This window comes from Heptranchias perlo, chromosome 36 (genome assembly GCF_035084215.1).
Source record: "Heptranchias perlo isolate sHepPer1 chromosome 36, sHepPer1.hap1, whole genome shotgun sequence".
Lineage (NCBI taxonomy): Eukaryota > Metazoa > Chordata > Chondrichthyes > Hexanchiformes > Hexanchidae > Heptranchias > Heptranchias perlo.
This window is the reverse complement of record NC_090360.1, coordinates 4831276-4848248: the sequence shown is the minus strand read 5'-3', so window position 1 is coordinate 4848248 and position 16973 is coordinate 4831276. Positions and strand designations below refer to the sequence as shown.

Sequence of the window (16973 nt, the reverse complement as noted above, 5' to 3'; positions counted from 1 at the left end):
CTATCACCTCTCAACCTTCTCTTTTCCAGTGAGAACATTCCCTATTTACATAATCGCTCCTCATAATCCAATCTCTCCATCCCCTCAATCATTCTGGTTGCATTTGGAGATATGATGAGATTTACTGCCTTGCAATCACTGTTAGGTATCTATTAGTTTCTCTGTCACACTCCCTATTCAGCAACAGCTAAAATCTGAAGCACACTGAAGTCAGATAGAGTGGAGTCATGGATAATGGCTACAGTTGGTGGTTGTGGTCTCAGCCATCCAGGCCCCAAACTGGTTAGATATCAGTTGCAATGGCTGATCTACATTGGCTCCCGGTCTGGCCACACCTCGATTTTAAAATTATCGTCCTTGGTTTCAAATCCCATCATGGCCCTCGCCCCCTCCCTATCTCTGCAACCTCCTCCAGCCCGACAACCCTCCGAGATCTTTGCGCTCCTCCAATTCTGGCCTCTTGCGCATCCCCCGATCTTCACCGCTCCACCACTGGCGGCCGTGCCTTCAGCAATTTAGGCCCTGAGCTCTGCAATTCCCTCCCTGAACCTCTCCGCCTCTCTCTTTCCTCCTGTAAGACGCTCCTTAAAACCTATCTCGTTGACCAAGCTTTTTAGTCACCCGTCCTAATATCTCCTTCTTTTGCTCGGTGTCAATTTATTTATTTTTGTCTGATAACGTTCCTGCGAAATGCCTTGAGGCGTTTTCCTACGTTAAAGGCGGTGTATAAATGCAAGTTGCTGCTGTAGCGCATGACCCGGACGCAAGTAAAAGCCACGAACCTGAACTGGGCACTGTGAGCCGGCCACCCAGACACCCAAAAGTCCCGCTGGCGCTGTATCCGGGCTCCCTTGGCATGGTGCCCAGATGTTGAGAGCTGAGGACCTTGTTCCTCATGTTCATAACCACATTGTTGTCCCTGCTGTTTCCCCCTGGGTAAGTCCCCAAGGGGGTCTTGCCAGAAGGATCCATCCCACCCGCCAGCACGGAGGTGGTTGTGGAAGAATTGTACACTTTGATCTTCAGGCTCGGCAGGGGGTCCAGGAGCGGAGAGTTTGTCATCGGTATCTTGTCAGCTGTGTCCTGAAGAGTGTACATCGGCCCTCGATACGAGCCTGCGTTGGCCGTCAGGTCTGGTTGTATTGAGGAGCTCAGCAACTGTGGGTTGTCTGTAACATGGGAAAAAATGCAAATAAAAATGAGATTTACATAGAATATACAATTGTGGCTCAGCGGGGAGCATTCACGCCTCTGAGTCAGAAGGCCATGGGTTCAAATCCCACTCCAAAGACTTGAGCACAAAATCTAGGCCAACACTCCCAGTGCAGCACTGAGGGAGTGCTGCACTGTCAGAGGAGCTGTCTTTCAGATGAGACGTTAAACTGAGGCCCTATCTGCCCTCACAGTTGGACACATAAGGTCCCTCGGCACTATTTCAAAGAAAAGCAGGGAGTTCTCCCTGTTGTCCTGGCCAACATTTATCCCTCAACCAAATTACCCCCCAAAAAAATCCAAAGTATCTGGTCATTGTCACATTGCTGTTTGTGCGATCTTGCTGTGCGCAAATTGGCTGCCGTGTTTCCTACATTACAACAGTGGCTACACTTCTAAAGTACTGCATTGGCTGTAAAGTGCTTTGGGACGTCCTGAGTTCGTAAAAGGCGCTATATAAATGCAAGTCTTTCTTTTTTTTTCATTTTATGCTCGACACGAACCTCCTTCAACCCTTCTTCATCTCACCCTATCGACATATCCTTCTATTTCTTTCTCCCTCCTGTGTTTATCTATCTTCCCCTTAAATGCATCTATGCTGTTTGCCTCAACTACTCCTTGTGGGAGCGAGTTCCACATTCTAACCACTCTCTGAGTGAAGAAGTTTCTCCTAAATTCCTGATTGGATTGATTAGTGACTATCTTATATTTCTGGCCCGCAGTTTTGGACTCCCTCACATGTGGAAACATCCATTTTGGTTCAAGTAATTCATTGGCTGTAAAGCGCTTTGGGACGTCCTGAGGTCGTGAAAGGCACTGTACAAATGCGAGTCCTTTTATAAAAAAGTTTTAAAAATTAATTACTGATGTATGGTGCAAAACAGTGCCAAAAATCAACAGTTTTCACTGTTCAGGTCCATATATCGGGCAGGTGAGTTGTGCAAAGAATTCCTGCCTCGAAGATACAGGAATTTCGTTATAATCTCCAACAAAAAAACTTTTGCTGGAGTGTCACAGTGATTCTTTCTTGCTTTGTTGGCACAGGTTGTCTGGCCCACATTAATTACAGCCAGTATGGGTTTCACCTCTGCACTGGTGGCTCTCTTCCCGTGCTGCACTTTTTGCCCGAGGAACTAAATCTTTTTCCGGCAGTTACTTCAGCAAGTTACGGCAGCAACTATAAGGCTTGTCAGTATTCGAACAATAACGTGGACGTGACGAACTGCTCCTTAGGAGGAAGGTGGTCTCTCCTGTGTCGCTTAACAGTAGAGGCGGCAGGTGACCAGAGGGGCCTTTTAGGTTACAAAAGTGAAGGCGGCATATGCTTGGTGACGTTAAACTGAGGCCCCATCCCTCCTTTCATGTAAAACATCCCATGGCACTACTTCAAAGAAGAGTCCTTCCCCTTCCCCTGGTTTGTAGCCCCCACCTCCCTCCCTCTCTGGTTTTATTACTCTCTTTCCCACCCCCCCACCCCCCACACAATGTCTCAGTGAGCCAATACCCTCTAGCCCGCCCACGCCCCAGTACTCACTCCCACTCCTGTCCGTTCCACACTTCAACTCTGCCTCCTCACTGCTGACATTGTTGTCTGTGAGCTGTACTCGCCCACTGCCCGTCTGTGAGCATGATGGAGGATGGGAAGGTGGGGTGGGTGTGTGGGGGAATGGTGGGTGTACACTGCCTTGTGTCCACGGTCTCTCACGTGTTCTGACTCTGTGTCTCTGTCTGTATCTTTCTCTCTATCTTTGTCTTTGTCTCTTTCTCAGATCAGCCATGATCTTATTGAATGGCGGAGCAGGCTCAGGGGCCGACTGGCCTACTCCTGCTCCTATTTCTTATGTTCTTATGAGTTCTCCCCGGTGTCCTGGCCAATATTTATCCCTCAGCCAACATCACTAGAACAGATTATCTGGTCATTATCACATTGCTGTTTGTGGGATCTTGCTGTGCGTGAAATTGGTTGCTGTCTTTCCCTATATTTCAACAGTGACTACACTTCAAAAAGTACTTCATTGGCTGTAAAGCACTTGTACAACGGGTGCTTGGGTCACTGTTAAGTCCAGGTACTTTGAACCCTCTCCAAGGCCTTGACATCCTTCCGAGAGCATGGTGCCCACAGTGCACTGCCTCCCCATGGCCAACTGGAAAACAACCAGGCTCTTAATTACCTGATTGGATGGTGCCTGACTGAGCCTTTTTATCCCTTCGCCAATATTTTTATAACTAATAAATGTTCAAAGAAAATGAAATAAAAATCACACACAATTTTGTTCAATGCCCCTATGATTTTACTCCCCAGGTGTTGCTCGCAGCAGCGTCTTGGAGATTAGCCTTTAATTTCTGGAGACTCCAGGGCAATCGTGGAGGGTTGGCGACCCTACTGACAGGTACTGATAGTGAGATTCCCTCTTGGACAAATAAAAAGGGACCATTTGCCACTGCTATGCTCCCGGGGGAATATTGAATTCCCAACCGAAAGCAGAGGAAAAGAAGTGGCAGAGACTCGTGATGCTCGGCCTTTGCGTTGCCCTGGGATTTCTAGAGTTCTCCCCTCACACCCCTCCCCACTGAGCGAAATGAGGTGAGAGTGATTAAGGGAAGATCCAATTGAGTTGTTTAAAGATAATTGAAGGATTTGATAGGGTAGATAGAGAGAAACTATTTCCTCTGGTGAGGGGAGTCCAGAACAAGGGGGCATAACCTTAAAATTAGAGCCAGGCCGTTCAGGGTTAGGGTTAGGATGTCGGGAAGCACTTCTTCACACAAAGGGGGAGTGGAAATCTGGAACTCTCTCCCCCAAAAAGCTGTTGAGGCTGGGGGTCAATTGAAAATTTCAAAACTGCGATTTGTAGATTTTTGTTAGATAAGGATATTAAGAGTTATGGAACCAAGACAGGTAGCTGGAGTTAAGATAGAGATAAGCAATGATGTAATTGAATAGAGGAACAGGCTCGAGGGGCTGACTGGTCTACTCCCATGTTCCTAAGGGCCTTGCAGCAAGTGGCCATTACCACGGGCCTGCAGCAACAGTTGGATTTCTTCCCCACCCCCGCCCGCCACCCCCGTTTCCAAGTGCGAAGGGCTGCAGAGAGGCGTGGCCTGTGCCTGGGGCACGTTGGGCCTAGGGTAATGCTCTGAACCTGCAAATACTGACAGGTCGCGATCCGGTCGGGCAGAATGTAATTCAGGCGTGATCTGCTTGACTTGCAACACAGGGCAAGAGAAAGGAGGATTGTGCCGTAATATTTTAACTTGGGTGGAGACCTCCTTGGACCATCGCAGCGAACCTTCTCAACCTAATGCCGGTCTTACTGTTAGCAAACGGCCATGCCAAATATTAAACGTTTTTCACTTCCTGCTTTTGCACTTCTTGATATAAAAATCAATCCATTGAATGAAAGGTTGTAACTTTAGCCATCATTAGGTCTTACATTCTATCGGCATCTAATCACACGTCTAATAGAAATGTGATACATTCAAAGCAGCCCCATCCAATGTTCGCACTCACACAGGTAAGGCTTTGCAGTGGTTGTCATTCTCATTAAACAGGGTCAACGTGCCAGCATGGAATCTGTTTGCCTGTCTGACTTTAATCACTCAGAGGAGCAACAGAGACAAAAGGTGTGTGTCAGCCATGGCTCAGTTGGCAGCACTCTCGCCTCTGAGTCAGAAGGTCGGGGGTTCATAGTCCCTCTCCAGAGACTTAAGCATAAAATCTAGGCTGACACTTCAGTCCAGTACCGAGGGAGTGCTGCACTGTCGGAGGTGCTGTCTCTCGCATGAGACGTTAAACTAAGGCCCCAATTCCCCTCTGAGGTAGATGTAAAAGATCCCATGGCATTATTCGAAGAGGAGCAGGGGAATTCTCCCCGGTGTCCTGGCCGATATTTATCCCTCAACCAACACATAAAAACAGATTATCTGGTCATTATCACAATGCTGTTTGTGGGACCTTGCTATGCATAATTTGGCTGCTGCTTTTCCCTACATTACAGCAATGATTACACCTCAAAAAAAGTACTTCATTAGTTGTTACTTCGTTTGGCTGCTTTGGGACATCCTGAGGTGGTGAAAGGCACTCTATAAATGCCAGTTCTTTTCGTCCTCCCACTGCTGGCTTCTGTCTGCCCCCCAACCATGAAGCAACTCGGGACGCGTTGCCAATCTAATACAAACGAAGCACGGCTCCCATCACAGTAACAAACCGCGGCGGAGCAGACGCTGGATTACTCACCATGCCGGGCCGTCTTGAAGTTGACGGGCTGGAAGCCGCCGGTTAGGGCCGCGGAGGAGTCGGTAATGTCCGTGTCGAAGTCGCGGCAGCTCCTCTTGTACACGATGATGCCGAGCACCAGCATTATAACCACGAAGATGAACACGGCGACCACCAGGCCCGCGTAGAAGGCAACATCACCTGCACCGTCCATGGCTGTCGAGTTGAAGGAAAGGTTGAGAGGTTAAACAATGTTTTACTGCTCGTACGCATTGCAAAGTCAAAGCAAAATTTGGAAGATTATTGCTCTCAGTGATTCCTTCCATGAAATGACATTCAAAGTTTCTTTCTTTAGCACCTGTACAATCACCATTCAGTGCAAAGGGACACCTTTTAATAAGCCAAATGTGAAATTCATTCCCCGCACTGTCACAGTGAGAGTTTCGAACACGAGGACACGCAGTAAATAGAGCAGAGTCTAAAAGTGATTGCAATTAACTTTCACTTTCATTAAAAATTCAGATCTTCTTCATACTAGTGGATCTCCCGTGACATTGCTCCTGTGAAGTCAAGACAAAGCCATTTTCCCTCAGGTTGTTTCAGTGTTGCTGGAGGTAGAGGTATGGGGATCTGGAGCTCACGGAGCCTCCTCTAGTGGTGGAAGTGCGTAGCTGCGGGTGTGACCGTGTGACAGGTCTGGAGGACTGGCAGAATGGCTGATGCCTAAATAAGGAGTGTGTGATGTTCATGACAAATGATAGATAGATGTCTACTGGAGAGTTAGAAATCTGCTGCTTCCCAAGCCCTGAAATCACACCACTGGTCACAAACATACCAACATGTCGCGATCGTTTGGAATTCCTTTCTCCCCTATTTTATCGGACGCACTAAGACACTTTAAAAAAAAAATGATGGGTCAATGCCTCCACTAAAACTGCAAGGAAAGGAATCCGATTGCCTCATTTCAGGTTCACTGCCCCACAAGGGGTCAGTCTGAGATCGATCTGACGCACACACTAACATTCAATGGTCAGCAGGAAGCAGCGTTCATAGAGACACTCACTGCCAAGCACAAGAAACTTGCTGTCGGTTTAGCCGAGCTCTCTCTCTCTCTTTTCCATTAGCTCTCACACCCCAGACGATCAAGAAACAGTAGGGAACTCTCTATCACTCACATGAAGGTCTGTGCCTACATTTTTATGATGCAGCGAACGGGCCTGAGACTCACAATCAATGATTATTGTACATGACCAACAGAAACAAAAATGAATTAGAAATAATGAAATGGGAACTTACTAGAGCTTTTTGGTTCATTTAATAGCTTTTTATCTGTTAAAAAAAAACAAAAGTAAAATCAACATGGAAAGAAAATGAAATGAGGTTGTTGAATGTACACAAAGAATAGAAAATTAAGGAAAGTAAAATGAATGCACTCAATACTCTGAGAAGCACTGCTCACTCACACAGGAAGTTTAGTAGAAACCATTTTGTGATTCTGTACACAATAATAAATGGTGTGGATGTAACAAAATGGAGGGTTCAGAAGATGCTCTAAATTGTGACGATAATGACTGAGGATTTTGTTAACTGAATCCTGAGATTGGGTTCTAACTCTCTAACACTCTTGTTGCACATATTAAAGGTGTTCTGCCAATTTTTCGTGTGTGCGCAATCAAGATTGTGACATTTGCATCATGTGACAGGACGAAGCATCTTACATGAAAGCAGTCATGTGATCTTTGGTAAAGATGCTGCAAACTGCACATGGGAAAGTGGCCTGAGATGACTCAACTGCCAATCTTGCCTCACATCTCTCCCAACATCTCATTCACAACAGGCCCTTTCACGTCCATCGTGCACCAACACAAGGTAAGCTCTGCGCCTCCAGCGGTGCTCGAGACTCAACCTTTGTTGCAGAGTGCAGAAGTTGGAGGCGTGAGAAACCTTTTTCTTAAAGCCTTCCAACACGCCGATCACAAGATAGGTTGGGAGGCGACAGGCCCTTTGGGCTATTTGATCCCATCTTTCCAGAATACCAACCCTACCAATTTCCCGTTAGGCCAACTCGACGTTTTATAGGTGCCCTGAAAAGGGGGCAATCGGTATTCGGATGCCATAGGCCTTCACTCAAGTGCCATTCTCCTGAGCCCACAACACCAGTGTAAAATTAGTAACCCACTCGTGTAGGAACAGAAACACACAGTTGGCCCACAACAGGAACCGAAGATACTTTTCATTTCTAAAAGAAAGGTGAGACGTACAACCCCTTCCCCCTAGAAACAAGATGCAGGTACTTTAGTTGTTCGTGGCCACACCTCCTGGCTGTATAACCAGTGATAAAATAAAGAATCCTTTGTGGAGCTTCCGAGAGGGAGCCTTAGTGACACAAGGCAGGCTTTAGAAACTGGAACCGGCCATTGTGAATGAGTTGTTTCCTTGTGCGCACCAGTGGGAAGTGGGACAGGCCTGTCCTTGGAGCTGACAATTGACTGGAGGCTCACTGAGCTCGTCAGACTCCTTTAGTTTTCTGTTTAACGTTTGAAAACACGACTCTAAGGATTTTGGTTTGACAAATCACTGAAAATATGTCTGGAGGGGATATTACTTGGCGGTGCCAGGAACGAGGGATAATTTGACCTGACAAGTATGCAACTGTGGTCTTTTCAAACGTTCATTTACAGCACACAAGGCTGGCACATGATTCTGCTATTGAGATATGAATAAAGACCAGCAGATGTCATAGGTTCTGGAGAATGATCTTGATTTTAGTGAGGAAGTTTTCTCCCCCCCAATGTCTGCTTAGCTTGGCTTCATTGGTAGCACTCTTGTCTCTGGATCAGAAGGTTATGAGCTCAAGTCAACAGAGCACAATTGAGGGAAAGGTGGGAGAGACACGACAGTCTCTTGCTGCTCAAACGCAACTCTTGGTGGGCTGGCCACGCAGCGATATCAACAACATTCAAGGAGATCAATGTCCCAATTGAGGAGGTTGAGTTTGCAGCAGAGGAAAGCATGGCCAAACAGAGTGAGACAGAAAGAAAGAGAGAGAATAAAAAGCTCCCTTATTGCAGAATGGAAACCTTTACACATAGCACATGACTCATTCATTTTTACTTGAGTCCAGATCTTTCTTTGTGTGTGGCCTAACGAGCTTCCATCATTGTGTCCGAGATTAAATCGAGGTGATGTGGGGCTCCTTTTACTTTTGGATGCATCGCTCATTCTCAAAGTCGCTGGCCACATGCGTGCGGCTGAAGTGGGGATTGCCTGTTTAATCAATCCAGCCTGTGTTGCTGCATTACCTCGCTGTCCGAGCACATTGCAAGCACAGCATCCGTGTGATGAGCCCAGCCCATACCTGCTGCTCGAGCCCAGCCCTGCAGAGAAATCCATCCAACGGCAATCTGTTTTTACTTACTCTGCATACAGAGCCCATCTGTGCAGTTTTTGGACTCCAACACTAGGCCGATGCAATCTTTGCCTCCGTTTCTGGGTGAGGGTTCCGTGCACTCGCGGCTCCTCCAGTGAGTGCACTCGGTACTGCAAGCTGACCATTTGCTCCAGTCTGTCCATCCGCCATCGACTGCATTTCATCAGGAAGGAAAACAGAAGAATGACTACAGGTCAGTCACAGCTGGTATTTACATAGGACTACATAGAGTATACAGGCCATTCGGCCCAACAGGTCTATGCCGGTGTTTATGCTCCACACGAGCCTCTTCCCACTCGACTTCATCTCACCCTATCAGCATATCCTTCTATTCCTTTCTTCCTCGTGTGTTTATCCAGCTTCCCCTTAAATGCCTCTAATGCTATTCACCCTAACTACTCCTTGTGGCAGTAAGTTCCACATTCTAACCACTCTCTGGGTAAAGAAGTTTCTCCTGAATTCTTTATTGGATTTATTAGTGGTTATCTTATATTTATGACCCCTAGTTTTGGCCTCCCCACAAGTGGCACTATCTTCTCTACGTCTACTCTATCGAACCCCTTCATAATTTTAAAGACCTCTATCAGGTCACCCCTCAGTCTTCTCTTTTCTAGAGTAAAGAGCCCCAGCCTGTTCAGTCTTTCCTGATAGTTATAACCTCTCAGTTCTGGTATCATCCTTGTAAACCTGTGAAACTCTGATCAACTTCAAGTTGGCATCCAACCAGAAACCAATAGAAAGGGTTGATCGGGAGGTACTGTTTCCACTGGCTGAAGGGTCACTAATCAGAGGACACAGATTTAAGATAATTGGCAAAAAAGCCAGGGGGGAGATGAGGAGACTTTTGTTAAGCAGTGAGTTGTTATGATCTGGAATGCGCTGCCTGAAAGGGTGGAGGAAGCAGATTCAGTAGTAACTTCCAAAAGGGAATTGGATAAATACTTGACAAGGAAAACATTTGCTGGGCCGTGGGGAAAGAGTGGGGCTAAGTGGATAGCTCTTTCAAAGAGCCAGCAGAGGCACGATGGGCCGAATGGCCTTGGTTGCTTTCCATGATTCTAAGTCAACAACTGTGACAGATACCCATTGTATCCTCCAATCAGTAGGTTTAGTTCCATTTTTGGAAACAGCCATTATATCCCATAGGGGGGTGGAGAACAATTCTTAATGATTCTGCTGGTGATAACACCCCTAAGATAGTCCTGTCACAAACCACTGCCGTCTCTTTCAACTCACCTGGGCACATGGTGGTGCAGCCAATCTTCTGAAAGGTTTGGCCCTCACAGAAGGCCCCGCTATTGAGTGGTGCTGGGTTAGTGCAGGTTCTTGTCCGTTTCTGCCAACCTCGCCCACAGCGGTTGTTACATGAAGACCACTCTGTCCAGGTGGACCAGCCACCATTTACTGTGGGGGGGGGGTGACGGTGGGGGAGGAATCAGACAAAAGATGGTTATTCGATGGAAATGCTAAAGGAAAGCAACCCATCCTCACAAAAAAAAAATAATAACACAAATCCGCCAACTATATCCTGAATCGAATGGGATTGGTCATTCGATTATCCTCATGTACAACTTGAAATACTCAGCAGCAACCAATTGCAAACCTTTCTCACAATGTGAAACCTAATAGAACAGACTCCTAAAGAAGGTCATCGATTCAAGTGACATAGGCATATAGGAACAGGAGGGGGCCATTCAGCCCCTCGAGTCTGTTCCGCCATTCTATTAGATCGTGGCTGATCTGTATCATAACTCCATCTACCCGCCTTGGTTCCATAACCCTTAATACCCTTGCCTAACAAAAATCTATCAAGCGCAGTTTTGAAATTTTCAATTGATCCCCATCCTCCACAGCTTTTTGGGGGAGAGAGTTCCAGATTTCCACTCCCCTTTGTGTGAAGAAGTGCTTCCTGACATCACCCCGGAACGGCCTGGCTCTAATTTTAAGGTTATGCCCCATTTGTTCTGGACTCCCTCCACCAGAGGAAATAGTTTCTCTCTATTTACCCTATCAAATCCTTAAAAGGATCAATATCTGTTTATTAGAGGCAGTGAGTGTTCCTAACAGCACTGCTAGACTTTTTCAGGGGAATTTAATGCTCCTCAAAGAAGGGGATCAACAGGTGGTGGGTGACTCAGAAGGTCTCATAAGGTCTATTATTAACACCAAGCCAAAGTCTGCACTTCCCATGATCAATTATCAATGATGCATCTGCAGACCTTGGTAAGTCTTTGCCCACCCCCATCCCCCCCAATTAATCCCATGTCACACTCGACATGCTCAATGTGAGGCAGGCTAATATTCACGGGCAGTGAGAAATGTGTGTGCATCAATAAACACGGTGATCAGATTAATACAGTCCTTTGTATCGGACCCGACGGGCAACTCTGAAGCCTGAAGAATGGGATGAGGCACTCTGGAGATTATTCTGCGCTATTCATCTTCAATCCTATCACCAGCATATTAATTCCCTCTTTTTCACTTTAATGGACTGCTGCATAGTTAAAGGACGATGCACAGCTGTTGGCTTTTTTTTTCTCGCTTCTTTCTTTTCCAGACAAGTGACGGGAAAACAAAAGTCAGAAAAGAGAAGCACCAGCAGCCAACCTGAGACAGAATATGCAGAACCGCTGGCCAACTGAGACAGCTGGGCACGTTTTTAAACCTGCGATTTAAGCCCAGATGTTGTCCAATATGTCAGCATGATCAAGTGGAGCACGTAGTAATTTTGAGTCTGCAGTTTTAACAAGTAAATTACAGATTATGAACTGCGATTGTTTTAGGTTCTCAGAGGCTGCTGGCTGGCATGCAGGCAATGGGGCTCGATCTTGACTTTGTGCAACAGTGTAAAACGGGTGAGAGCAAATCGACAGCCCATTTTACATCTCTCCTCGATTTTTATTTCCATTGAAGTCAACGGATCCTGGCTGGACCACATCAAGTGACATCAGATTTAATCATCTCTGCTAAAACCACCCACCACTCCAGGGTCATCCTGCCAACTAGAGATAGCCCCCCGTTTCTTTTCTCCACCACAATCCGTTTCCTTAAACCCCTCTCCCTTGCCCCCTCCATCCTCACCTCCAACAAGTGGGAGGAGTTCATGGATTTCTTGGTCACTAAGATTGAGACCATCCCTTGAGTTGCCTCTGCTGCTTCCCCAACAGCCCTTCTCTTTATTCACCCCCCTCTGCCCTCGCCCTGAACCCTCGTTTCTCTCTGGATATATGCAGAACAAATCCTAAAATTAGAGTCATCAGAAACTGCAGATAAAAACACCCAAACAAAATTCTTATCACAGGTTAAGCACTTACGCTGTGAAGTAACAAGGCACAATTATACTGGCACCATTAAACTTATAAGCCTAGAAATTGCTGTGTGTGAAATTACAGTAACAACATTTTAATCAAATGACTTTGTGCCCTATTTTAAAGGAGATGTTATTCCATTTTGTGTTCGAATATCAGACAAAGTAAGGTCGTACGAAAGTGCAGCAATTTCTAGACTACAGTGTCATTCCTGTCACTCTTCTCTCCTGCTAATGGACTAAGGTGCAGGGGGCCTAATTCTAGATCAGGAGAGAACGGAGTGTTACAGTTTCTGCGTTACTCTTGGGACTGCGCTGCTTCTGATGCCAAGACTGCAGAGAACAGGTCAAAAAAATGAACACAAGTTTCTTTTAAGCAGACGTCATTTCAATAAATATATTGCTTTGGACACAATTATGTCAGGCGGGCTTAACGCAACTGATCACTTGTCTGAATTGTTTTGCTAGCTGTAATGAATGGAGCTGCCCGTTCATGCCATGCCTGCCTGTTGTACTTAAAACTGGTCGTTATACCGATCAGTGCCTCACTGACAGCAGCAGCATGTTCATGTGGGGGCACAGCGGGAGCAAACATAAAACAGCTCTCAAGACGCAAGCCCCTTTCTTACCATATACAACCACGGTGGCGGTGGTACTCCGTCTCTTGGCAACAATGTTCTTGGCCACACAGGTGTAGTTTGCTGTGTCAGACAGCCGGGCTTGTTTGATGATCAGGTTGTGGTCGATGGTGATGAGGAAATTCGAGTCCTGGACAGGATTGACAGCATCGTCATTCTTCAACCATTCCACCTGAACAAGGTCGGGGGGAGAGAGGGGCAGCACAAATAAACACCGGTAACTTTGGGAGGCAATCTTATTTTGATGATCCTGAAACTCTGCGTGATCAGCAACGAGAAACTTTAATCGTACAAACTGATGTAATGACTTGTGCATCAATAAAGCGCAAACTCACAAATTCAAGGATGGATCTGGTTGGGTTGAGCCCTAAAAGCTTCCAGGTATCAAGAGAGTGATTTGCATAATGAGTGCACTTCCCACCCATTAACGAGAGTAATAATCACACATTGCTGCACAGAGAGCATGTATCAAGTGCATTCTCGGAAGCCAAGGGATATCTGGTGCCCTTGTGCCAGGTTTGTCCAAAGGGGAGGGGGAGGAGGGAGGGAATACGCAAAAGAATAGAAAGAAAAGTTCGAGTGCAACCCATGAATCAGGAGGTGAAGAAAGCCTTGCATTCATTCCCATATCACTTCTTTATTTGTTGCTTCACCCTGAACTCAGTGCAAATTGAAGCCTCACCAATACCAATGCTCCGAGGCCATATTTCATCCAGGTACAGTTAAGACTCGACAAATGGCCAGCTTCACATAACAGATTTATCTCAATCTCCCCTGTTTTTTTTTCCCTTTTTCCATCCCACGTTATTTAATCAATAGAATTAAAGGTATCAATTCAGATGCATCTTTCTCAAATGATATTAGCTGCTGGCTGCTGGGTCTTCAGTTCCCAGAGTCAGACTCAGTGAAGCGCGCAATTTAATCTGTGGAGGGCAAAGAATCATTTAATCCAGAGGCAGAGAAGGAAGCTCAGTTAGCAAATTTTATTTTCATTAGGTTTAATGCATTTCTAATTAATTTGTTTTTTTTTCACACTGTTACAAGTGTTATCTGATTAATCGGCCTGACCTCAGACGGTTTTCTTCCTCCTTTAATCTTCTCTTGCTACATTGACTCTTATTAAAATGAGCCATAATAAACTGGAGCCTTTCAACATGCCGCGAACTCTCTTTCATGCATAAAGGTCTCGTCTCTTTGAAATTTACCTTTTGAATTATCCTGCGTCATGACATTCTCACCCAACAGCGCCTACAAGGCTGGCCTTGAAAGCCAAACCAGAAATATTAAATAAGAACATAAGAAATAAGAGCAGGAGTAGGGCATACGGCCCCTCGAGCCTGCTCCGCCATTCAATAAGATCATGGCTGATCTTCGACCTCAACTCCACTTTCCTGCCCGATCCCCATATCCCTTGATTCCTTTAGGGTCCAAAAATCTATCGATCTCAGCCTTGAATATACTCAACGACTCAGCATCTACAGCCTCTGGGGTAGAGAATTCCAAAGATTCATAACCCTTTGAGTGAAGAAATTTCTCCTCATCTCAGTCCTAAATGGCCAACCCCTTATCCTGAGACTACGCCCCCTACTTCTGGACTCTGCAGCCAGGCGAAGCAACCTCTCAGCATCTAGCCTGTCAAGCCTTCTCAGAATCTTATATGTTTCAATGAGATCACCTCTCATTCTTCTAAGTGAGGGAGTATTTTCCTAAATAGTAATGGGGTAGGTTAAATGCTTTATATGATTTCTCAATTAGAGACCGATGCAAGTCAAAGCAGAAACTGTGATGGACAAGAGTGTTTGATCAAGAAACACTAGTGCACGGTTTTTCAGTAAGGTCGACTTTCAAAGAACTGATTAACTCGAGCAATTGCCAACTGCAGACGGTTAAGGATTCCATGCATCAAAAATCAGCACAGAACCAAAGATGTTAGACCACACTTGGAGTACTGTGTCCAGTTCTGGTCTCCAAATGATAACAAGGATATAGAGACACTGGAGGTGGTGCAACAAAAAAAAAGATTCACAAGGATGATACCAGAACTGAGAAGTTATACCTATAAGGAAAGGCTGAACAGGCTGGGGCTTTTTTCTCTCGAAAAGAGAAGACTGAGGGGTGACCTGATCGAGGTCTTTAAGATAATGAAAGGGTTTGATAGGTTAGATTTAGAGAAAATGTTTCCAATTGTGGGGGAGATCAAAACGAGAGGTCATAAATATAAAATAGTCACTAATAAATCCAATAGGGAATTCAGGAGAAACTTCTTTACCCGGAGAGTGGTTAGAATGTGGAACTCACCACCACAAGGAGTAGTTGAGGCGAATAACATAGATGCATTTCAGGGGAAGCTAGATAAACACATGAGGGAGAAAGGAATAGAAGGATATGCTGATAGGGTGAGATGAAGAGGGGTGGGAGGAGGCTCGTGTGGAGCATAAATGCCGGGATAGGCCATTTGGGCCGAATGGCCTGTTTCTGTGCTGTAGACATGATGTAACTATGTTCTTTAACAGGCTTGTGCTTTTGTGTGCAACAAATGTGATATTTCATAGACATTACCTTCTCCAAACTGTACCTTTCTAACCAGTTGTTGTAGCTGTACTGGAACAGCTTGGCTGGAGGCGCAGCTAGTTCTGGAGCACAAGTCTTCAGCACTACAGCTGGGATGCTGTCGGGGCCCATAGCCTTTGCTGCATCCAGTGCACTCAGCCATTTCTTGATATCACGTGGGGTGAATCGAATTGGCTGAAGACTGGCTTCTGTGATGGTGGGGATATCGGGAGGAGGCCGAGATGGATCATCCACTCGGCACTTCTGTCTGAAGATGGTTGCAAACACTTCAGTCTTGTCTTTTGCACTCATGTGCTGGACTCCACCATCATTGAGGATGGGGATGTTTGCAGAGCCTCCTCCTCCCGTCAGTTGTTTAATTGTCCACCACCATTCACGACTGGATGTGGCAGGACTGCAGAGCTTTGATCTGATCCGTTGGTTGTGGAATCGCTTAGCTCTGTCTATAGCATGTTGCTTCCGCTGTTTAGCATGCATGTAGTCCTGTGTTGTAGCTTCACCAGATTGGCACCTCATTTTTCGGTACACCTGGTGCTGCTCCTGGCATGCTCTTCTGCACTCCTCATTGAACCAGGGTTGCTCCCCTGGCTTGTTGGTAATGGTAGAGTGAGGAATATGCCGGTCCATGAGGTTACAGATTGTGCTGGAATACAATTCTGCTGCTGCTGATGGCCCACAGCGCCTCATGGATGCTCAGTTTTGAGCTACTAGATCTGTTCTGAATCTATCCCATTTAGCACAGTGGTAGTGCCACACAACATGTTGGATGGTATCCTCTGTGCGAAGATGGGACTTCGTCTCCATGAGAACTGTGCGGTAGTCACTTCTACCAATGCTGTCATGGACAGATGCATCTGCGACAGGTAGATTGGTGAGGACGAGGTCAAGTAGGTTTTTCCCTCGTGTTGGTTCGCTCACCACCTGCCGCAGGGCCAGTCTGGCAGCTATGTCCTTCAGGACTCGGCCAGCTCGGTCAGTCGTGGTGCTACCGAGCCACTTTTGGTGATGGACATTGAAGTCCCCCACCCAGAGTACATTCTGTGCCCTTGCTACCCTCAGTGCTTCCTCCAAATGGTGCTCAACATGGAGGAGGACTGATTCATCAGCTGAGGGAGGACGCTGGGTGGTAAGCAGCAGGAGGTTTCCTTGCCCATGTTTGACTTGATGCCATGAGATTTCATGGGGTCCGGAGTCAATGTTGAGGACTCCAATGGCCACTCCCTTCTGACTGAATATCACTGTACCGCCACCTCTGGTCAGTCTGTCCTGCCGGTGGGACAGGACATACCCGGGGATGGTGATGGAAGAGTCTGGGATGTTGACTGAAAGGCACGATTCTGTGAGTATGGCTATGTCAGGCTGTTGCTTGACTAGTCTGTGGGACAGCTCTCCCAATTTTGGCACAAGTCCCCAGATGTTCGTGAGGAGGACTTTGCAGGGTTGACTGGGCTTGGTTTGCCTTTGTCGTGTCCGATGCCAGGTGGTCCATTCGGTTTTATTCTTATTATGACTTTTTTTAGCGTGTTTTTACAACTGAGTGGCTTGCTAGGCCATTTCAGAGGGCAATTAATTAATTAAATTCAAATTCCCCAGCTCCAT

General features: G+C 46.3%; 1 protein-coding gene across 3 annotated transcripts in view; it reads right to left on the bottom strand.

Moving 5' to 3' along the window:
- The window catches only part of unc5b (unc-5 netrin receptor B), a 212084-nt gene that overhangs the window by 28447 nt on the left and 166664 nt on the right, over positions 1-16973 (bottom strand). For 2 of the 3 annotated variants that reach the window (XM_067972409.1, XM_067972410.1), the window contains exons 5-10: positions 12795-12975; positions 10095-10262; positions 8847-9011; positions 6725-6757; positions 5450-5644; positions 783-1169 (exon numbers count right to left, since the gene is read on the bottom strand). In XM_067972409.1, coding sequence (XP_067828510.1) covers positions 783-1169; positions 5450-5644; positions 6725-6757; positions 8847-9011; positions 10095-10262; positions 12795-12975 — 1129 coding nt within the window. The remainder of the gene's footprint in view (positions 1-782; positions 1170-5449; positions 5645-6724; positions 6758-8846; positions 9012-10094; positions 10263-12794; positions 12976-16973) is intronic. The other variant, XM_067972411.1, reaches the window with a different exon arrangement.